The 23944-nt window shown below is 38.0% G+C and overlaps 1 protein-coding gene across 3 annotated transcripts in view; it reads right to left on the bottom strand.

Annotated features, from left to right (window-relative positions):
• Positions 1-23944, bottom strand: part of LOC140126705 (dynein axonemal heavy chain 3-like) — an 883215-nt gene that overhangs the window by 839376 nt on the left and 19895 nt on the right. The window contains exon 1 of one of the 3 annotated variants that reach the window (XM_072146466.1): positions 16873-16980. The exons of the other annotated variants lie outside the window; for them this stretch is intronic. Coding sequence (XP_072002567.1) covers positions 16873-16899 — 27 coding nt within the window. The 5' untranslated portion in view covers positions 16900-16980. Of the gene's footprint in view, positions 1-16872; positions 16981-23944 lie in introns of those variants that run through there. 3 annotated transcript variants of the gene reach the window in all.

Genomic DNA, 23944 nt, shown 5'->3' with positions numbered 1-23944 from the left:
GTGAAGGGGGTTGCGGCCAGCCGAGCGGAGGGCGCGGCCGCCCGGGAGTGGGCCGGCGCGGGGCGTTACTGTCCCCGCGCCTGCACACTTGCTGCTGCCGGCAACTTTTCATACGAGAAGCCTCTTGATGTATCAGGCTGCGAATTTGCAGCGGCGGGGCAATCATACGCTGGCATACGAGCTGTGTATAGGATTATGCACGGGCAAAGTATAGACTGAATTTTTAATCAGGGACATGGCTCAGGGCACATTTTTATAGCAAAGTGTGACTTTTTTATTGCATATATAGTGAAGAGTACTTTTTAATTTAAACAAAAAACTTTTTTTGTTTAGGGATTTCATCCTGGGGTAAATTTTTTGTCAGGGCACACTATATGTCACACTAATATGTGCACTGTTTGTTATCTATGCACTACAAAAGCAAAGAACTGAAAACTTTGGAAAACAAATTGTGTCATTAAAGTCTGGAAAGGATGAGGAAACAGCAGAAAACAACTCCAATCAATCACTTGTGAGTTGCTATATGTAAATGTCTATACTGGTACTGAATGCCTGAGTAGTCACAATAAGGCTCTGAGCATATGAACAAGTTTTTCTACCTTGTGCTTTTTTTTTAAACAGATAGCACATGGACACATTAATTTCAATGGGGCTAATTACAAGACAACGTTTATCATAGATTCTATTCTTGACTGTGTTTGCAGCTCAGGCTGTCCCATAGTAGTCAATGAGAATATAAAAATGATGATTCACAAGCACATGGCACTGTGAATCAAAGTTTTGTGCTGCCTCTCATGCTTCTGCTGATCATTTCTCACCTATACGTGGAGAAACTCATCTTCCTGCTGCATTTGCCTATAGCCTAAGGCAGTGGTGGGGAACCGATGGCCGGGTGGCACTCAGAGTATGCTCAGTAGCCACGAGGGCCAAACCCAAGCACAAAGTTCAACAGACAGGTCTAAAGGCACCCTTCTGTAGTCCAAAGATGCCTGGGATTATCATTGAGGGGTTGGATTATTAATAAAGCTATAGAACCTCCTGCTCTGGGCCTCACAATTCTGCCTTTGCAGTTGGCACTGGAGGAACAATGATAATCTGAATCACTCCATTTTCTTTTACCTAATATTGGTTACCTAAGAATGACAATACTGTTGAAGCTGTGGCAGAGCTGGGAGTCATTAGTTACTTTTTAATTGACTGATGGAATTTTGTGATGAATAAGTGGGTTCTATACACAGTTATAATGAGTGGTATCAATATCATTTGCAATATTAAAACTACATGTCTCTGCATATGGTTTTTAAGATCTTGTGTGGGTGTAATATCTACTCTATATACTCTTATGACAGGGTTAATTTGGTTATATTTATATTTATTAATATATGTATATTTCTATAAAAATTGTAGATTCACACGGAAGGCATCAAAACTATGAATTAATACATGTGGAATAATATACTTAACAAAAAAGTGTGAAACAAATCAAAATATGTACTTATAAGTGAGGTTCTTCAAAGTAGCCATATTTTGCTTTCATTACTGCTTTGCACACTCTTGGCATTCTCTTGATGTGCTTCAAGAGGTAGTCTTCCAACAGTCTTGAAGGAGTTCCCAGATATGCTTAGCACTTGTTGGCCCTTCTGCCTTCACTCTGAGGTCCAGCTCACCCCAAACCTTCTGAATTGGGTTCAAGTCTGGTGACTGTGGATGCCAGGTCATCTGGCGTAGCACCTCATTATTCTCCTCCTTGGTCAAATAGCCCTTCCACAGCCTGGAGGTGTGTATGGTGTCATTGTTCTGTCAAAAAATGAATGATGGATGCTGTGGTATCCATGTTGGTTCAGTATACCTTCAATTTTGAATAAAAACCACGGTAAGAACCATGATCGTACAGTCCATCTGTTCACCTTTTCTGCATTGCACAAAGACACAGTGATTGAAACCAAAGATCTTAAATTTGGACTCATCAGACCAAAGCACAGATTTCCACTAGTTTAATGTCCATTCCTTGTGTTCTTTAGCCCAAACAAATCTCTTCTGCTTGTTGCCTGTAGAAGTGGTTTCCCAGCAGCTTTTTTACCATGACTGCACACAGTCTCCTCTTAACAGTTGTTGTAGAGCTCTGTCTGCTGCTAGATCTCTGTGTGGCATTGACCTGGTCTCTAATCTGAGCTGCTGTTAACCTGTGATTTTTGAGGCTGGTGACTCGGATGAACTTATCCTCTGCAGCAGAGGTGACTCTTGGTCTTCCTTTCCTGGGGCAGTCCTCATGTGAGGCAATTTCTTTGTAGAACTTGATGGTTTTTGAAACTGCACTTGGGGACAATTTCAAAGTTTCCACAATTTTTCAGACTGACTTCCCTTTATTTCTTAAAGTAATGATGGTCACTGATTTTTCTTTACGTAGCCTCTTTTTTTGAGCCATAATACATATTCTGTATAGGTATACAGAACTTGGTCTTGGTGATATAGTTATGTGCAGAACTTGGTTCTGGTGTACTTAGGTCAGGCCATACTTACTTGGCCAACTGCAAGAGTGGTATCAAGACAGAAAAGGCCACTTTTCCAAACAGCCCCTATACATTGCGCTAAGCATTGCTTTTTATATATCTAGACAATGTGGAAACTGGGACCCAATACAACTGTGCCCTCTTTTATCTATAATGTATCATTTGTATTACTAGTGCCTATATATTGGCTGCAGATTGAAGATATGACCATCTAAAGCTCAGGATTACTTTCATCTTTCCTGTTTGTGTAGCAGAGCACAGCAGTTTCTATTTATCACAGATACTTACAATCACAAAATTGAAAACAGTAAAAACAGAATATAAAGAAAAATAAACCATGTATGCTTAAAAACGAATTAATGAATGTAATATGGTGTGCAATAGAAAAAAAAATATGTTCTGTAATATGTAAAAAAGTGGGGCTCTTTATTTCAGCTGTAATAGACTTTTCTGTATACTATAGATTCAACAACATAAAATCATAAACTGCAGACTATTTGCTGTATAAAGTGTATGTAAAAAGCTGACAATCTATCCAGCCTGAGTTCTGCTCTTCCAAGTATCTTTTCCATTGCTTAGTATGGAATGGGAATTATATGTAACGTAATGAAAGACTTGTGGGAATAAATATGTAAAGATCTGGGGATATGAGACTCACTCAACTTTAGAGATAAGAGAGAGAATTTGGCATTTAGGGAATGCTTCTTTGTTCATGAAACATGTAAGCTCTGGAGAGTGATGTTCCATATAGACCAAAAGTGAAAAGTATACAGAAAGTGAGCAGAAATATGAAATTCTAGCTGAATTGTATTGGGACTGGAAGTGCAGAAACCAACAAAGCCTGAATCTCCTTGGATAGCTTCACCATCTATTCAGTTCCTGTTACATATGTATACCAACAGAATAGGAAACTCAGCTAAACCTCTAGACGACTCCTACTATTATAAAGTCTTACAAACAGAACTGCAAACATTCGATGAATTTCATCCAACTAAACAACTGTCTATGTTCCAAAAGCTCAAGGTGATCTGCTCACCATATAGATCTTAGCCAGCAATTTGCCACTGCATTTGCACTAGACAAGATATTTTACTTCTAAAAACGATATATTTCCCTTTTATGTTTCTCTGACCTTTTTGTAACTAAGGATATGAGCTTTGTAGCTGCAGTAGTGTTATAGCCCTGATGTTCCAGGGCTTTCAACAGTGACTTTCACATTCGATGCCATCAACTTCAGTGCATATAGAATATGTTCATAAATCAAAACAACACTTGAGCTCTGTAGTTTGCTTATGCCTTCAGAAAATTCAACCAAGGGCAAAATAGGTCATATGGTATTTGAAAAGCATTACTTTAAAGGCATTTCATCATTTCAAAGTCTTCTAATGCAAGTTATGCATGCCACTGGCTACATGTCTACATATCCTGCAGGCAACGCCATTTAGCTACATTCTATCTGACCAAGTGATCCTCAAACTAACACCATGCTGAATGGTATCAGGTGGAGCTACAGTACAAAGGTCTTACAATTATATATGCATGTCATTGGAAAGCAGCATATAAATAAAATTTATATGATAAACACTACATAAAACTGATCTCCTCCACAGGATATACAATTAGAGCTTCATTCACACAGCAGTTAGTCACATCTGTGTGCAGTATGAATAGAACAGACCCTCACATGCTGAGCAAGAGAGATAAAACAGTGTAAATCTGCCCTTTGTTGAACACCAAGCCGCTGGCCCTCATTTATTATTAGTGAGGCAAACTGCACTAAGAGCAGCGCGCGCCACATTCATGGAGACCTGAGCAAATCTTCATGAATGTGGTGCTCTTTGCACATTAGTGAGGGGCATTTAATGGAATTTCCAACATAAATATGGCAGTCGGGGCTAATATGCACCGGAATTCCCCTTTCTGTGCACAGTATTGTGTTGGGGTGTGACACTGCAGCCACGACCCAATACAGCAACGACATAAATACATGTGCAACCAGTTTGCACATGTATTTATGTGCTATCTATACCAGAATAGGCATGGGGACACTGTCTTCATACCGGAAAGGACAATGTTTAGTTTTTTCCTAAAGTTTTTGAACAAAGGGGCACATTTACTTACCCAGCGGAGGAGTTCACAGAAAGCATATTGTCCAATGATAATGCACTGTGCCGCGATTCACTAAGATCGTGCACCCAAAATGCTGCATGTGTTGCTTCCCTGCTCAGGTCCGCTGGAGTTCACCTTCTTCTTCCTGGTGCATGTCAGTGCTTGGTCTTGCGACACAATTTGAAAGTTAAATCCCACACTCAGTCCGAATGAGTCAGATCGTCCCATGCCCCCCCCCCCCCCCATTTCTGATGTATGAAAACTGATCGCGTGCAACACAATCCCCTGTGAAATACCTGTCACAGCCATCCAAAACCCAAAAACATTATAAAGTCTGACGAAAGTGCGTCCATGAACCCTTAGTAAATAAGTCCCAAAGTGTTCAATTTTGATGTCTGGCATTGACCATAGCTCCTATTTACATGTACCCCATTTACAGGCAGTCCCTAAGTTCTGTAGGTTGAGTTAAATTTGTATGCAAGTTGAAACAGGTATATTTTGTGTTATAAGGTATATTATGTGTAACTCTATAAAAATTTCATTGGTCCTGGTGACAATTGGGTTATTAAATTGTCAGAAGAACAATGTTTATCAAAAAAGTTTCATTGCAGAAACCTTTCATAACTCTTATGTTTTCATGACCATTGCAGCCTGGGGCTAATGTTCAGTAATTACCAGCATCCAGGGAGCTTCACCAGAGGTCACAGGGGGCAGAGTGGTCTGATTGTAACTAGGGGCCATCTGTAGGTTGGGTGTTAGGGAATGTCTGTATAGGATCTTGCTGCCTAGAATAAACCATAATATGCATACCTTCCCACTGTCCCAGATTTGGTTGGACGGTCCCAGATTTTAAAGGTCAGACCAATTGCCATGGGTGACATGAAGCATGTCCTCTGGATCCAGTGTTGATTGCAGTGGTAAAGCAGATAGCTATCTGCATCAGATGCCGGCTGTTCTTGCAGATGCAAAGTGATAACATTGCAAATACAAGCCTCCAAGTTAAAAACTGCAGCAGCAGTGAGGAAATAGGGAAAGGTGAGTAACTAATTATAATGGAATTATATTGGTGGGGTCTCAAATGAAGTTGGCATTTTTCTATGTGGGGGCCACTTATCAGGCATTATACAGTGTGGGGGCATTGGTATTGTACTGTGCAGGTGCACAAGGTGTGTCCTAGTAAAGGAAGCGCAACTTCCTTACGATTTTCCATTTTTAGTTGGTATCGGTGTGGTCTAATAAACTGCCAAAATATATATATAAATCCAATAATAGACCTTATGCACACTGTGGAGCCCTGTGTTAGATGCTGCATGCTCCACACATACTCCTTCTAGGTCTATACTACAGAATTACCAGCAGATTCCAAAACATGGTGCCTGTTGTTTGTACTACATTGCAAAACATAGCATTTACTGCTAAATAAATGCAGGCATAATATCCAGTCTACTACAACATGGCACATTTTTCTGCTCTGTGTAGGCACAATAGGGCTTTTAAATTCAATCTGATCCAGCAATAAACCTCAAACAATAACTGGGCATTTTAAAGGTAAAAACAGTAAAGTTGTCACCATACACACATATTGATCATATATGTTATATTACACCTCTATACTGCGCACCTCTTAGTTATAATTAGACACAGTACAAATACTAAAAAACTATCAGGTGTCTTACCGTTACTTTTCTATTCTATTTCTATCATTACTGTACCTTTCCACCGGACATAATAAAAGTGAGTGTGACGTATGCTAGTGGGTGTAAAGACACAAAAGCGAGGGTGAAAGTAATACACCCACTGAACCCTTTATGGGAACATGTCAATACATTTTCAAATATACAGCAATTGACAGGTTCCTAGAGCCCTATTAACTAAAGGACACGTGGAGTCCCTATGGGTGGAGATAAGGGGAGGGAAAAAGAATAGTAAAATATTACTAGGGGTTTGTTATAAGGCTCCAAATATAATGGAGGCAGCAGAGGAAATGCTGATAAGTGAAATGGATGTGGCTTCAAAGCTTGGTGAAGTACTTATCATGGGGGACTTCAATTACCCAGATATTGACTGGGGGGCAGAAACCTGCAGGTCCTTCAAAGGTAGCAGGTTCTTGTCAACAACAAAAGACAATTACCTGTCGCAGCTAGTCCTGGAGCCAACAAGAGGGGGGGCAATGCTGGACCTTATCCTAACCAACAGACCAGATAGGGTATCAAAACTACAGGTTGGGGGGAACCTGGGGAATAGTGATCATAATATCATTGATTTTGTATTATGCTTTACTAAGAACGTTAGGGAAGGGGCAACCAACACTCTAAACTTCAGGAGGGCAAACTTTCAGCAACTAAGGGAAGACCTTAAAGGCATAGACTGGGATAATGTTCTCAAAGACAAAAGCCCCCCCCAAAAATGGGACTTTTTCTCATATATTCTGAAAAAGTCCTGTGAGAAACACATACCTTATGGGAAAAAGCATAAGAGGAACAAGAAAAAGCCTATGTGGCTAACTAGTCTTGTAAGGAAAGCAATAAGCGAGAAAGATAAGGCATTTAAGGTGCTAAAAAGTGAAGGTAGCGATGAGGCCGCAAAAATAGAGACTGAGAGAAATACTGCCAAGGAGAGCAAAAATAGTCCCAAATTATTTTTCAAGTATATAAATGATAAGAAACTAAAAACAGAGAGTGTGGGTCCCCTTAGAAATAACATGGGGGTCATGGTGGAAGGAGATGAGGAAATGGCCAATCTACTGAATGTCGCCTTCTCAACTGTCTTTACCCAGGAAAATCCCCTGGTGGAAGACACAATGAGGAATAATGTAAATTCTTTTTGGAATGTCAACAGTTTAACCCAGGAAGAGGTACAGCACTGCCTCGCAACCACTAAGATAAATAAATCACCGGGGCCAGATGGCATTCACCCCGGGTTCTGCGTGAACTATGTACGGTGATAGACAGACCGTTATTTTTAATATTTGAAGATTCACTGAGGACTGGTTATGTTCCACAGGACTGGCGCATAGTAAATGTGGTACCAATATACAAAAAAGGTTCAAATAGCGATCCTGGAAACTACAGACTTGTGAGTAACTGTTGTGGTAGGGAAAATATTTGAGGGGTTTGTTAGAGATGCTATCCTGGAGTATCTCACTGTGCACAACCTTATAACCCAGCGTCAGCATGGGTTTATGAGAGATCGGTCCTGTCAGATTATCTGATTGGTTTCTACGAGGAGGTAAGTTCAAGACTGGATCTGGGGGATGCCGTGGATGTTGTATATCTGAACTTTTCAAAGGCATTTGACACCGTGCCACATAAAAGATTGGTATATAAAATGAGACTGCTGGGAATAGGAGAAAATCTGTGTATTTGGGTAAGTAATTGGCTTAGTGATAGAAAACAGAGGGTGGTCATTAATGGCACATTCTCAGATTGGGTTGACGTTACCAGTGGAGTGCCACAGAGATCAGTATTGGGGCCACTTCTTTTTAATATTTTTATTAATGACCTTGTAGTGGGTTTACACAGTCAAGTTTCAATATTTGCAGATGATACTAAGCTGTGTAAAGTAATAAATACTGAGGTCGATAGTTTAGCATTACAGAGGGATTTGTGGAAGCTTGAGGAGTGGGCAGAGAAATGGTTGATGAGGTTTAATGTAGATAAATGTAAAGTTATGCACTTGGGCCATGGAAACAAAAAGTATAATTATGTTCTTAATGGTCAATTACTTAGTAAAACTGGAGCTGAAAAGGACTTGGGGGTATTGGTGGATGGCAAACTTAATTTTAGTGACCAGAGCCAGGCGGCTGCTGCTAAAGCAAATAAAATTATGGGATGTATCAAGAGAGGAATAGATTCTCATGATAAAGACATAGTTTTGCCCTTATACAAATCCCTGGTCAGACCACACATGGAATATTGTGTACAGTTTTGGGCACCAGTGTATAAAAAGGATATAGTAGAGCTGGAATGGGTGCAGAGGAGAGCAACCAGGATTATTAGGGATATGGGGGGATTAGAATACACTGACAGATTACAAAATTTGGGATTATTTTGTTTAGAAAAAAGACGACTGAGGGGAGACCTCATTACTATGTACAAATACCTGAACGGACAGTACAAGGATCTCTCCAAAGATCTTTTTATACCTAGGCCTGTGATCAGGACAAGGGGGCATCCTCTACGCCTACAGGAGAGGTGATTTTACCATCAACATAGACAAAGGTTCTTTACTGTAAGAGCAGTGAGACTATGGAACGCTCTGCCACAGGAGGTTGTTATGGCGGACTCTATGTACATGTTCAAGAGAGGCCTGGATGCCTTTCTGGAGAGAAAAAATATCACGGGTTATGGGGATAAAACATTTATTTAATTCTTAAAGGTTGGACTTGATGGACTTGCGTCTTTTTCCAGCCTTATATACTATGATACTAAGTGCCCAATAATGTAACAGAGCTCTCTCTCCATGTTCTATACAGCAGAAAACCACAGCACTTAGACCTGTCAATCAGAAACAAGGATGCAGTGAAATTTTAATATGCGTGACTCACATCAGGTGAGTTGATCATGAGTTTACAAACTGATTTTTGTAACATTGCAGCCATGGAAAGCAACCATTTAGGGATAAGGGCAATGCTTTTTAATCAGCGTTTTTAATTAAGTCTTTATTTTGGGTGGGATAATTTGCATGACAATTCATATCTTGTGTCTTTCTGAATTTTGTACACTTTGCATAGCACCTTACACCTTGAAAATTTGGAATTAAGAATCAAGCACTGAAGTCAAGCTCTCCCCACCTTAGAATACTCCCCTCACTGTAATTTACAGCCCTGTATCCACAGACATTTGTAACAGCTCTCCTGAGGTCTGGTGAATGGTGTCAATAACAGCTGGAGGGCATCCTGAGGCGAAAGAGCTTAACTCCAATGCTAAACTCACCGCATCTATGACTTTATGCTACCAATTTGCATCTCACTACAGAGTTGATTTTCTGGATGATGCCACCACACTGGGCCACAAAAGGAACATGATGTGGAGGGTGTTAATCTACTTGACAACCGACTTGTAGTTGTTTACTAGGCCCATCCCTTATGACAGGTTTTCTTTTAAAAAATAGAAAACAATAGCACTACTGTATAAGCGACGCAACCAAAATTTCTGCAATGAAAGGGGTTTTCCAGTGCACAGTCAGACAGTGCAACATGTTTATCATGTATCTGGTGCCCTCTCCACACTACACAGCACCTAATGCAGTTTGCACTGTTTTTGATGAATGTGGGCCACTATGTATTTCAGCACTCATCTGTTTCAATCCTCAATTTAAAAATTCACTTTTAAAGTATGAGATTTGAATATTCAATAGTGTATTACAAAACACAAGTTACAATACTATAATTCAAACTACAATTAAATAGTAGAAAAGTAATTTTTTTAAGTAAACTGTTTTGCAGTATGTGGATGAATGCTAATGACAAAAAATATACTGCATTGCACACCTGTACAGAATGTTGATGTCCAGATGCATTGAATATAATACTCTGTAATCATTATACTTTTGTAGGTCAACTGATTTGAGAAAGTACTTACACATATATAGCTTAGCCCAGTGTTTGTAATATAGTATTTCATTGCTTTATGTTTATATATATGTACATATATTTATATTTCCCTGGTGCCTTGTCATTTAATTTTATCCACTGTTGGGACTCACAAATGTCCGCAGCACTAAAGATCGGGCATTGCAATTTCAATGGTGCAGCCCTTTCAAAATCTTTCCATGTACAGTGGAAACAAACACTGCTGTATCAGTAAAACCACAGGAGAACCTTAAAAGGAACCTATCTGCAGAAATTGATCTAATAAACCCCTACCGGTATGTTGGCAAGCAGCTGAACACCTCCCAGGTTATGTTTCCTTGATGACATCAGTGTGGTGGCATCATCCAGAAATCAACTTTGAAGTGAGATGTAAATTGGCTTTATAAAGTCAAGAAGGCAGAGATCAAGAAGTCTAGCTCTCTCTTCCTCAGAAAGATACGTTCACTGTAATCAAAGGTCTTGTATCCAGAGACATTACTAACCAGTTCTCCTGATGTCTGATGCATGATGTCAATCACAGAGAAGGAGGCATTCAGAGTTCCCCACCTTGACTTCAGTGTTAAACTATCCGCCTCCTTGACTTTATACAACCAATTTACATATCCCTTAAAGTTGATTTTCTAGATGATGCCACCACTTTGGGCCATTAAAGAAACAAAAACTAGAATATATTATGCTGTTTGACAATATACTGGTAGTGCTTTATTAGGTCAATTGCTGATGACAGGTTCCCTTTAAGCACTTAATATGTGCCGCAGGTCCCCAAAGTTCAATCCCTTACAATGACAGTGATGAAATATCCCATAACAATGGAAGTCTACAGCCCACTCCTAAAATATTCTACATGCATTGGCCAAGATCTCAGGTGAATGCCACTTGATCAAGAATGCCGTGGGTCTACAAACAGAAATCTAAAAATAGGATGTCAACATCCAGCGGGTTATAAAATGATTACTTCTTTATTGGTTCATTAAAATTGATCACACACAACGTTTCGACTCCTTGACATTGAGTGGTCATTTTTGTTGAACCAGTAAAGAAGTAACCTGCATTTTATACCCCTTCTGACTATACATCTCTATGTGGGAAATTTCCTTTTTGTTTAAAACAACAGATAACATATTTTTTAACTTGTAGAATATCTTAAAATGAATTATTTCCTAGATTAAACATCAGATTGAGATATTAAATGTGTAGGTCACGGGCCAGCTTGGTAGCGGTCTCTAATTATTTTCTCTGCTGTGTTCACCTTAATCATTTGTCATTTACCATTGTAGCAACTGTCTTAGCAAACTATGTTCTTGTAAGGCAGATGCTAAGAAAGCCGTAGTACTAAAACTTAGTTATTGCTCTGAAACCATTGTTTCCCAGTTCTTACAGAGAATCGTGACCTTTCTGACTGTACCTCTCGGCAAGATTATCTGGACACATACAACACAAGAACAGCAGGAACTAACTTTTTATATGTCTGTGTTTCTATTATTGCTTAAATGACAGTCTTTGTTATGTGTGTCTTTTTTTACTACCTTGTCTTCACATGCATTTTCTCCTGCAGTTCCTTCCACTTTTATTGGAGGCAGTAGGGGTCACCTTTTAAGCCTTGCGTATTAGATAGCAATTAGATTGATATTACAGGAAAGCAGCTTTGTGGAATGCCCATTGTACTCCTTAGAAACACATTTGTATAAAGGCAAAAGCATCCTGTGTTTGGAATTGCTAGTCACTGTGCTAAAGTCTGGTTTATTCACTATTATAAAAGTAAGAAATAAGTTAAAAGTAAGCCCTCATTTTTCAGTTTAATCTATTCTATGTTTAGCCCACAGGATACATTACAGATTTACAATCATGCTCACAGTTGTTAATTATCTTAGCAGGTGCTTTATTGACAAAATTAAACATTCCCTTTGTGACTTTGTTGCATATTGTAACCTGCACTTTCAGTCTCTTTGGATGTGTGGGAAATATGCAAAAATGTTTTCCAGGATGGGATAAGTAAAACAATGACTCTTTTTCCAGGGTTCTGACCCTTACACAATCCCTGGAGTGATGGGATAAGTTATTAAGGGCAGATATGTTTGCCCTAGATTTTTAATCATAGGTGTTTTAGGCTCCAGGAAATGTATTATTTATAGTCAAAAGCAAAGACTTTCCAAAGCTGTCTTCTTGTAAAAGCCAAGCATTTAGAGACATATGACCGGAGTCAGCAATATAAATCAATTTTTCTTTATATCCAAATGTGAAAAGACATAAAACACCAGTACATCACCAAATCTTCAGCAAACAGTGTCAATTGTCCATAAAATTGTAGCACGCTAGGAGATCATGGCTTTTCACTGAGCAACCGACGCCCGTATGGTCTAGTGTGACGTTTCGGAGGTGTGTCCTCCTTCCTCAGACATGCGTGATACTAGGTAAGTGGAGATTTAAATGCTTTCTTAATACTCATAGTTATACATAACTTATTATATTGCAAAATCTACATTAGATACCACTAACCTAAAAACGAAATACAACAGACATACATACTTACAAAAATACATTAAAGTGACATTGTTCGTTCAGACCACGGGGCTGGACGGTGTCCAACGCTGTAATCCAGTAAACTTCACGCTGAAGTAACTTTTTCTTAAGAGCGGTCTCTTCTTTTATTTCCACACTCTCTAGCACTAGCCATCTAAGATCACTGACATTGGAGCAGATTTATCAAGCTGTCTGAAAGTCAGAATATTTCTAGTTGCCCATGGCAACCAATCGCAGCTCAGCTATCATTTTACCAGTGCTCATGAATATTTTAAAGGGGAGCTGTGATTGGTTGCCATGGGCAACTAGAAATATTCTGACTTTCAGGCAGCTTGATAAATCTGCCCCATTATGTCAATACTCACGAAAGTGTTTGGCAACACCAGTCTCATGTTTAACCCTTTCACTGACGTTTTTAAGCTCCTCCTCCGTTTTACTAAGGAACTGTCTAATAAAAGATCTATGTTCATTAAGTCTAGTTTTGATGGATCTTGTTGTTTGCCCTACATATGCCAAGCCGCACGGGCATTTTAACAAATACACGACTGACTGAGTATTACAGGTAAAAAATCCTTTAATCTGTATTGGTGTCCCTTTCCTAGGGTGGTTGAAAGTGTCTCCTTTAATAATACCTGTACAATTTTGACAAGATAGGCAAGCAAATGTACCCTTTTTATTTGTAGCTAAGAACGTTTGTCGTGTTTTTTTCTTTACTGCGATGTCAGGTCTAATTAACTCATTGGCGATCGAGCGCCCTTTCTTATAAATGAATTTAGGACAGCTTTTGAATAGTGATCCAAACTTCGTATCGTGGGAAAGTATAGGCCAGTGTTTGGTTATGGTCTTTTTAACCAAATGGGCATGTTTATCGAATTAGGATATATACGATATCCTCTCTTGGTTATTCTTAGGTTTAAATGACCTAACTTGGTCTCTGGGTAGACGGGAAACTTCGATGCCAACTCTTTCTACTTCTTTTCTCGGATAGCCTCTCTGTACAAATTTTTTAACTAATTTTCCATCTGAATCAGATATTCACTATCATTACTACAAATCCTGCGAGCTCTTATAAATTGCCCTTTCGGGATCCCTTTAAACGTCTGAGGGGCATGGTAGCTATCGTGTTTAAGCAGGTTATTTCGATCTGTTTCTTTAGTATATAGAGTAGTAGTGAAAAAATTATAGTATAGTAGAAAGGGTGTGCTTGGCCATTAAGTGGGCTCTTCAGTCTCTTAAAGGACACCTGTCATCAGGTCTCTGTCACTAGTCCTGTCAACACTATCCATTGGAGCAGCTCACAAGGATTCTATCACAGCCTTAATCTAGTCAATTCATACATTAATCATACAAAATCATATTTTCTTTATTATGTAAATGAGGCTGGTCACATGGTCAGAGGCAGTCATGTCACTGCTTGTACCCCTCCCCTCTCCTCCACCTGCTCATGTCTGTGTGTAATGTATAGTATAGTATCAGCTACACAAGCGCCTGGCATGTTCTGCTATACACATGTGAGACACAGGCATCAGCTACACAAGTACCTGGCATGCTGTATTCTCCTATACACATGTGAGAGACCCTCACATCAGCTACACAAGCACCTGACATGTTCTGCTATAAACATTTGAGAGACACAGACATCAGCTACACAAGTACCTGACATGTTCTGCTATACACATGTGAGAGACACAGACATCAGCTACACAAGTGCCTGACATGCTGTATTCTCCTATACACATGTGAGAGACCCAGACATCATCTATACAAGTACCTGACAAGCAGTGTTCTCCTATACACATATGAGAGACACTGACATCAGCTACACAAGCACCTGACATGTTCTGCTATAGACATGTGAGAGACACAGACATCAGCTACACAAGTGCCTGATATGCTCTGCTATACACATGGATGCATCCTAGAGAAGTTGAATACACACAAAGGCTGCAGAGGGCGGGACGGCCAGCACCAGGAAGTACATAGAGGCAGACAGCTTTGCATACAGCTTTAGTACCTCACAGCGGTTCGGCGTATTCATGAAGGGGTCCAAGGTTTCTTCCCTAGACCACCCCTCCCATGCCATAGGCCAGTGGTGACTGCCGGGCTTCATGCCGCAGTCACCGCCTCCTCGGACTATCCCCTCATAAATTTGCTGGAACGCTGCTAGCTCGCTCTGGAATTCCTGTTGTAGGGTACTGCAGTGTCTGCTTACTTTATCTGAGGGTTCTGATAAAGGTAGCAGTTTATCACTGCCTACTTTAGCAAGCAGCTCCTAATGAATTTTTTTTGGGTGACAGGTCCTCTTTATGTTTACAGGCATGTAGAGAGACAATGAAGGGATAGGGGCAATACTTTCTAATGACAGTTTATGAAAATATAATTAGTTTTGAGGGTTACTTTGCCTGGAGCTGGATTGGGAAAAGAGGGTTCATCTCTAGATTTTTTACCACAATGCTGCATCAGTTGCACTGGCCTTGTCATTAAGACTCTAATGCACTAAACTCTTGATTAGACCAGAAATTAAAAATACTGTATTTACACATAATTTATTTTTCTCTTTTAAACCATGCAACTAAAATTACTTCTACAGCTTTAACCGAGGATTATATGTTTTCTACGTGATGGAAATACACATTTTTTTATACTTGAACTTGTCTCCATTCTCATCTGAACCCAGCTGTAACATACCCATTAATTCTTTTTTTCCTAGATAGGGTAGCTCTTCTCCCAATCTGGAAAGGCCATAATTCATGCCACCTTGATTGCATGCTCAGAATTCACAAAAGCTCTCCTACAGAGAGGACACCATTTATCCTCATTTCACTGGGATATACAGGCACATTGGTGTTATATTTTTTCACAGTAAACATTGTGAATAGTGACAATGGATTGGCCTGCTTCAGTCAACCATATTGCTGTGTAGATTTTAGCAACCAAGCACACCATGTTGTATCAAAATAAATTACTGCGGCTCAGGTGAAGGCAAGGGGCGCATCTGTAAAATATCAGCCAATCTGAAAATCTGATTATGCTGTGCACTTGACTGTATTACTCAGTATCCTCATATTTCACAACCATTCAGTTTTTTTTTTGTAAGATATTTTTCACACAGATTCAATATCTATTTATATAGAAAATGTATACGGAATATATATATTCCATATATATTCCTTATAAATTCCGTATATATATATATATATATATATATATATATATATATATATATATGTAAATATATATATATCTATATATATATATAATAAATGTCAGTTATGGTAATTGTTACAATGGCAAAGCAATTACCAAAAAAAGATTTAACATAATTTTCATCTTGTAACTATGCAAAAAGAAGTGTTTTATACATAATCACATTCATTTGACTCAATGAGGATTACTTATTCAATTAGAATTAACTTTGTTACTAGGAAATGGACCTATCGAGTATACAATTATTGAATGTGGGCTCATTTTTCCAGTCACCTGGAAACTAATTAGCACGACATAATCACATACTTGCTGTCTGGTAAACATACAAGTCCCAAAGGACCAAATGACTTGAATCGTGAATCACTAGCCACTGCTTATATGTAATTATCATATAAATGAGGTGCTTTGCATTGGCCTTTGATACCCAAATTCTCATCAGAGGCAAGGGATATCATACAGTTTATGCAAAACTGCAAGAATATGAGAGTTTGAATGTCAAATACATCCTAAACTAAATCTATCTAAAATGTAAAAGTTTGAAAGTGTAAAAAGAAAAAAAAGAGCCAAATGAGTTTGAATACTATAGGAGACAAGTAATATGAATGATGATAGTGTTTCTGTTATAGCCGAGAGGAAGAGCAGTAGATAAATTACGACACATAATATTGTACAGAAACATTACAAAGTAGCATCTAAGGAGGATCCCTTCACATTTATGGTCTAAAGAATTATCAAACACTGTCTCTGACAAAGTTAACATATCTGACAAATCTATTAGTGCACTTACAAACAAATTTCTCTTGACAAGATTACGATGAAGTTGAGACACAACTATCTTAACATCTATAAGAGTAGATCTGTGGAAACCCAATGAATTTTAAGTCCACAAATATACCGTGTTCAGAAGACCCTGAAGAACATAAAAAGTCATACCTTGCTTGATTCAGGATATTCATACATCTTCCCTATGTCAGAAGACTGAAGGATGTAAGCTCTGCAGTCTAGTACCAAAGTACATCAACTGTCTGCACACACTGTGAACTACAGAGCAGGAAACTCCTTGGCTGTAAATCTAACAAACCATTCTAAACAGCGTTGCTTACTCAAGCGTAGCAGTCGAGTATTTTTATAAGGTGTGGCTCTTTTTCAAGAACAATATAGAGTTACTGAGGGATAGCAATACACTGTTATCAACAGTAACATAGATGATTGTCCTGTCAGTCAGATTTTTATTAAGCATGTCCTATATGTAAGCAAAAATGAATGAGATAAATAGGTTTAGTTTTCTTAATTGTTACTTAAAATACTGTCCTGAAAACTGTGTAAGATAAATGCAAGTTCATTTGTTTGGATAAGAGTGCCGCAAGGTGAGCAAACCATTTTACTACATAAAATTTCATTTAAAACTATGAGAAAATGTTCAGGAGTACAACTCAACCGAATGGGTTATACCATCCAAACACAAAAAAATCTGCTTCATTAAAGGGAACCTGTCTCCAGGTCCTAACCCACTAAACTGCAGGTCTCCTGTAATGAAATGTCCTTTCTAAATTCCCTCTTTGGTGTGAAATCTCACACGTTTAGCTATAAAAAAAATCTCCTTTATAGTCAGGCAAATATGACTCTTCTAATCCCATTTTCACATGAGCTTAGTCAGGTGGTTTAAGGGTTAGTGGCAGTTCAGAAGCCTGTATCGTTGGTAATATAGTTCCTAGAAACAAGCAATTCATATCTTATTAAAGATAAGAATATCATCTTTCAGAAACCATAATGCTTATGGTTCTGTGAGCTACAGAATTGGACATACAGGCAGTTAAGAAATAGGCAGGAACTGGATCCTAATGTGTAGATTGCATTTACAACAGTGGGGCTCATTTACTAAGGGCTCCGCGGCCGCAGTTTCATCGGGTTTCCCGACTTTTTCCGTTTTGCGACGAATTCTGCCAGGATTTTGGATGTGATCAGATTTCAGCGCAATTGCGCTGGCTTTCACGCGACAGAAATGGGGGGGTGTAGCCGTTGGAAAACCTGACGGAATTTAAAAAACTAATTGTGTCGCAAAATCAATCACTCACATGCACCAGGAATAGGTTGGTGAACTCCGGCGGAACTCAGCGCAGCAGCGACACCTGGTGGACATCGGGCACACAACCTTAGTGAATCGCCAGAAGACCCGAATCCTCATCGGAGAACACGCTGCTGGATCGCGACAGGACCGGGTAAGTAAATGACCCCCAGTGTCTTTAGCTGTCTGTATAATAATTATTTGTATCTCTGGTTTTGTAGATCACAAAGCCATAATCCTGGAAAGATCTGAAAGATGTGATTCTTATTATTAATATGGCACAAAAAGCATGTTTCTAGGTACTAAAAGACCAAAGATAGCGGCTTCTGAAGGCACACTACCACGCCAACCACTAAACTTGAATCATTTTATATGCAAATGAGGTAATAAGAGTCATATTTGCCTGACTTTGGGTACCTATTTTTATAGGTAAATGGGTAAGATTTCATATAAAAGGGCTCATTCTTGAAAGGGCATTTCATACTCTTCCGGACGGGACTAGTAGTTTAACGGGGTAAAACCTGGTGACAGGCTCCCTTTAAGGAAAGGCCCATCTTTAGTAACAGTAACAATGTTTTCCCCAAATACTATTTATCCCCTATCCTGTAGATAAGTGAAAATCGTAACATCTCTAAAACCTCCCCCAAAAATCATTAGAATTATGTGAGAAGGAGTTTGAATATACTGAGAGATCCACTTCTGTCTATGGAACTGACAAATTCTTAGTACAGCCCTCAGCTAACAATCACATAAAGTTCGAATGATGTTGCACGTAAAAAAAGCTGTATTTAATATTTTTTATTAAAGTTGCACCTGAATATTATATTGTATATTTACAAAAGTATACCGAACAGGTTATTGTCTGACATTAGAAAGAATTAAACAGTGGCAATCTCCATCAGCTACAAAGATGAAAATATCTGGTTACTATGGAAAACGGCCTATAAATAGTGTGTTGCTACCCAAGTAGTAAAGCTGGGTAATATTAAATACATTATTATAAAAAAATACACTAACACACATTAGTCAATCACCAGGAAACTAATATACATACATATAGAACATATAGCAGAGGTCCACTGCTCCATCTTTTCATTGCAATAGTATAGCATCTTGTAAAGATAGGGGTCAACATCGATCGCCCTCATTTTCTTTTATCAACATTTAGTAACTTCGCCATGAGGGCCCATAAAAGTGTAGCTATGAAGATTTCTGATAACTAGTTATATTCACATAATCCACCCCATCTCAAAAAAATATTCTGATTGAATTTGTTTTATAACATTGAAGTGGAGAACAGCATAAAGAAATATGTAGTCTGCATCAGGCAGGCTATTATTATGGAATATATTTAGAATAGTAATTGTGGGATCAAAGCTAATCTTATATTTTCCGTCGCACATCTACAACCATAAATAAATAAATCTAGGATGAATGTTTACTGTGAAACTCACATTATTAACTTGAAATATATTTGCTCTTTATTGCAAAACTTTAAGAGTCTGAGGCATGCTGAGCATACTAATTGTCTATCGCTTAGATTTCTATTGAAATCTACTAAACATTCATTGTGTTGGAGTCGTTATAATTATTGCATTGAGTGTTATAGTAATTGATGAAGTTTGGGGGGAGGGAGCTTGACAATGAAATCCCAGAGTCTAAGGCCATTAGTTATTCCTTTGCTACCTAGTTACTACATAGGACTTATTATAGAATTTATTATACTTATTAACTTATTATATAGAATTATTTCATGATTTCAGTGCCTTGGTGTTTCTCTCTTAATAGATTTAGATGCCTGACAAGAACTAGCCATGTGCTCCAACAATTCAAGCAATAAGTCAGACAGTAGATAAAGGTTATCTGACAGAGTCAGGCTAAGTCATTTAAGTATCAGGACCCATAGGTGTTGTTTAAATAATTGCTCTAAAAAGGTCCAAAATTAAAAAGTCTTATTTGGAGTTTACTTATTTGGAGAAGCTTAAGTGCTTGGATGGGGGGGGGGGGTCATGACACTAGGTGACACTAGCAACATTAACTGTTAATACAGCTATAAACCAGTTGTAAATTTCCATTAACTAGGTTATATCCTGATCATTCTCCATTACCTCTCCCCGGGGAAAATGTAAATGAATATTTTATTGTATGTTGTGTCCAATAGTCTTCTTTAGCTCTAGACATGCAAGCTAAAAGGTGTCAAATGATTATGTGAAAAAAAACTCATGATTTACATCAAGGAGGGATGATTTAGCCATCCATTACATCTCATGCTGCTGCCAATTTATTGTTTAAAATGTAACTAAACCATGAGGCTTTTTATTTCAGAAATGAATAGTGCAGGTGATAATAGTAGACTTTATAATATACTTTCTTCAGCAAAGAAGATTTTCTGTTTTTTCTTGCCTCACTTTTATTTTGCAGTGAGCAGTGTATCTGAAAGAATTGAGAGCTCTGTCCACCACAGGCAGATAAGAAGACTAATAATTGACTCTTTCATACCTACAACATATTTCCCTTGATGATTCAGCTCTTAAAGAAGAGTGACTGTGACACTGTATGTCAAGAGTTAAAATCATAAGGAACATTATCTGATCAACTGGCAGTAGTGTATAGAGAGCGGGATTTAATTTATAGAAACTGCTTAAATAAGGAAGAAAGGTGAGGGAAAAAGAAAGAAACAAGAACAGATACAAAAATAAATATCATCATGCACTACCAATTTATCTTTTTTTTTTCAAAAGTTTAGCTACACTTTAAGAACATGAGAATATCCATGCAATCTAGGCAGATGGAATGGGACATATAATTGATATCTTCTTTGTGATCTTACAAATACAAACCCTTACCATATGCCCTTTTAACAGGTATTTATTTTTTTCATTTCAGTTTTAATTAAAACATGAAACACAAAATTAAAAAAAACAAGAAAAGTGTGTGCTCTTCCTTTTTAAGACTTTTTCAAGACTTTTGTTATCTTATCTGAGTTGTCATAGGTTTACATCTATATTCTTCATTTTAGAATAACCTAGAGCACTGCTCATCCTGAGCACCCCCATTTATTAGTAGAATGCCAGAATGACTAAGAAGGACTGGCACAGACAAGCAGTACCAGTGAGATATATTTCTTCATAGCAATGGAGATTTATATGCTATTTAGGGCCATTGAAAAGCTGAGTGGCAGCCCCTATTGGCATTTTAATGGTTGCCATTAGTGTTTGTCACCTCTGAAAATCCAACATCTGTTAGACCAACATGAGTTAGAAACCGCTGAATAAAATATCAGAGAACACAGAAATTGGCAATATACATTGCTGATTTTATACTGAAGACAAGCGCTCACAAAGTAAGTATGTCAAATAACCTGTACAATGTATCTAACACACTTTCAGGTAAATTAGCTTTTTAATTTCACAATATGTCTTCATCTCCAAGCAAATCTATTTTCATGTGGATATTTTCAAAATCCGGCAGATTAACAAGAAATCCACACTAATCTACAGGAGGGAATTTTCCCCAGGCAATGGTAATGGCTGGATAACTCGCTTCATGAATTAAATTACATAATTTGAATGAAATAATAAATAAATATTTCAGTGACATATTGGGAGGCAGGTCTAATAAAGTACATTAATAATGAATGAACAGAAGCACTGCCATAGCATATTAAAAGGAAATCTGGTGTATAATGTTGTCAGAGAACAAGTAAGAGGCCCATTTTGATTAAAGGAAATGGTCGCTTAAATATCTCTTTGCAGATTCATATCTTCCAGTTAAACAATCTATCAGTTTTGTTCTACTGCACTTCAGTTAAAAAACAAAACTTTTGTTTTCCTTGTAAACTATTTAGCAGAACAAATAACTTTTTTTCTTTGAATAGTTTTGCCAAAACAGGAGCTTTCAAAATATTCTCTGACCCAAACAATTTCAGAGCAGTCAATGTCAATATTTTTGGCACTCTTCTGTCAATTGGGCAATGCCAGGCTGTCTGCTACAGCCAAGAACCACCTATTTTACAGTGGGGAACCCAATTGGAATTGCTCCAGGATAGAATATCATATCAGCATAGTGAAAATATAGGAACATAACCTTTAATGAGCATGCAATAAAATCAAATTTGATCAGGCTTTTAGCTATTGGCATACAACCTAAATTTGTTTCAGGATAGTTTTACTACCAAGTAGTAATGGTAGGTTTTTACTCTTTATTGGTGAAGCAGACAATTCCCATGAGACTGCAGAGATCCAAAAGATTAGCAATGATTTATTGAGAATAGTGGAAGCTGGATGGGGTTTTGTACCATTAAAAATGTTTTCCAGGTTAAAACTATTGCCATACAAAAGGTCATTTAACAATCAGTGAGGGTAAAACACCAAGCAAACACACAAATCATCTTTTCTGAACCAGAAGCAAATAGCTATGTTCTCTGGCATTTGAGATAGTAGGTGGTAAACAGAACAGATATTTGAATTTATTGTACATAGTGTTTTTCCAAAATAAATGAGATCATTATTATGAACCTGCTAATGCTCTGGTGGAAAGATTTGTGGTTAGGAACCTTTTAAGTTACAGTGTCCACCAGTGGCTGACCTAGGAGAGGAAGGGCCCCATAGTGAACTTCTGAATGGGGCCCCTTACCCTGTAAAAATATACATACAGTGTATACACACCATAAACACAGACATACAGTATATACACAGCACATACACATTTAGAGCATATACACATCACAAATACAGCATATGCACACCAAATACCCCAGATACTGTGAGCCCCATAGACGCTGCTATGGCTGCTACCACTGTAGTTACGCCCCTGGTGTCCTCGATCCACAGGATGGGGGAGAACTAGCTGGTTAGTGATGGGCTGACTGCTGAGACCCCAGTATCATGAGAACAGGGCCTCCTGCAATCCAGAGTACTGGGGTCCTTCCCTAATTGATGGAGCAGCAGTTCAAGCGTGTCTGGTAGTGTCAGAAATTGTTGAGCATAGTTTTAGGAGCAACCATTAGTGATAATGGGACCCCTATTATCGTAAAAGGAGGAACTTTGCAATATATGTCCCCAAAATCTGATTTGATGTAAAATATCTGCATTCTGTGTCCTCTGAATATGTTTGAACAACCATTTACATCGTAATCTGACAGTAAAACAGAATCTTGTAAACTCAAACTTCAATTGGGAGCTTTAATATGAATTTTCTCCTACATACTGTAATAATGATTTGAAAGGTAAAAATATTTTCTGTAGCGCAGTTTAATTTTCTTGGGAATAGTCTTGTCAAAACAAAGAATGGATGCAGTCAAACTAACATAGAAAGACTTGACTGACAATATCTACTGAGTTATGAGTATATAATGCTCCATGTCATATTCAGTATATTCCAATTACCATCAAATAACTCAGACGCTTATGAACAGGAGAAAACTTGCTGTAATAGACTCTTAATCATTAATAGTTTTCCTCAGTATGTATATTTTAACAATCATCTTGTTCTAGGACACATTGTCAGTATGACAGCTCTTTGGCCGTGTACGCTAGCTGACAATAAAGAACTCATATTGGCTTATTTTACAGGAAAACACCTTGAGTATATTTATTTCATTAACTTCCATTTGTTCTGTGAGTCTTATATTCAGATGGTATGAATAAAATAAAAATGAAAAATTGTGTAGCTGCACAGATGTAGTGCAATCTAATGACAGAAATGAATATAGATTATGGCAATCAGAATGAATGCCTGGATCAACGACCCAGCAACGGAACCAATGTACCTATACTTTAACTTTTTATACTTTCAATAAAGACATGAAGTTGTTTAAAGAATAAGCTATTACAATATCTGGTGACAGAAAGTTCTGTGGTCTTTGCAGTGAACTCCAAAACAATAACAGTCAAAAAAAATCTTAATTCTAATTAAATTTAAGAACGGAAAAAACTTTGA

Source organism: Engystomops pustulosus, chromosome 4 (genome assembly GCF_040894005.1).
Source record: "Engystomops pustulosus chromosome 4, aEngPut4.maternal, whole genome shotgun sequence".
NCBI classification, from domain to species: Eukaryota; Metazoa; Chordata; class Amphibia; order Anura; family Leptodactylidae; genus Engystomops; species Engystomops pustulosus.
This window is presented reverse-complemented; position numbering and strand designations above follow the sequence as displayed.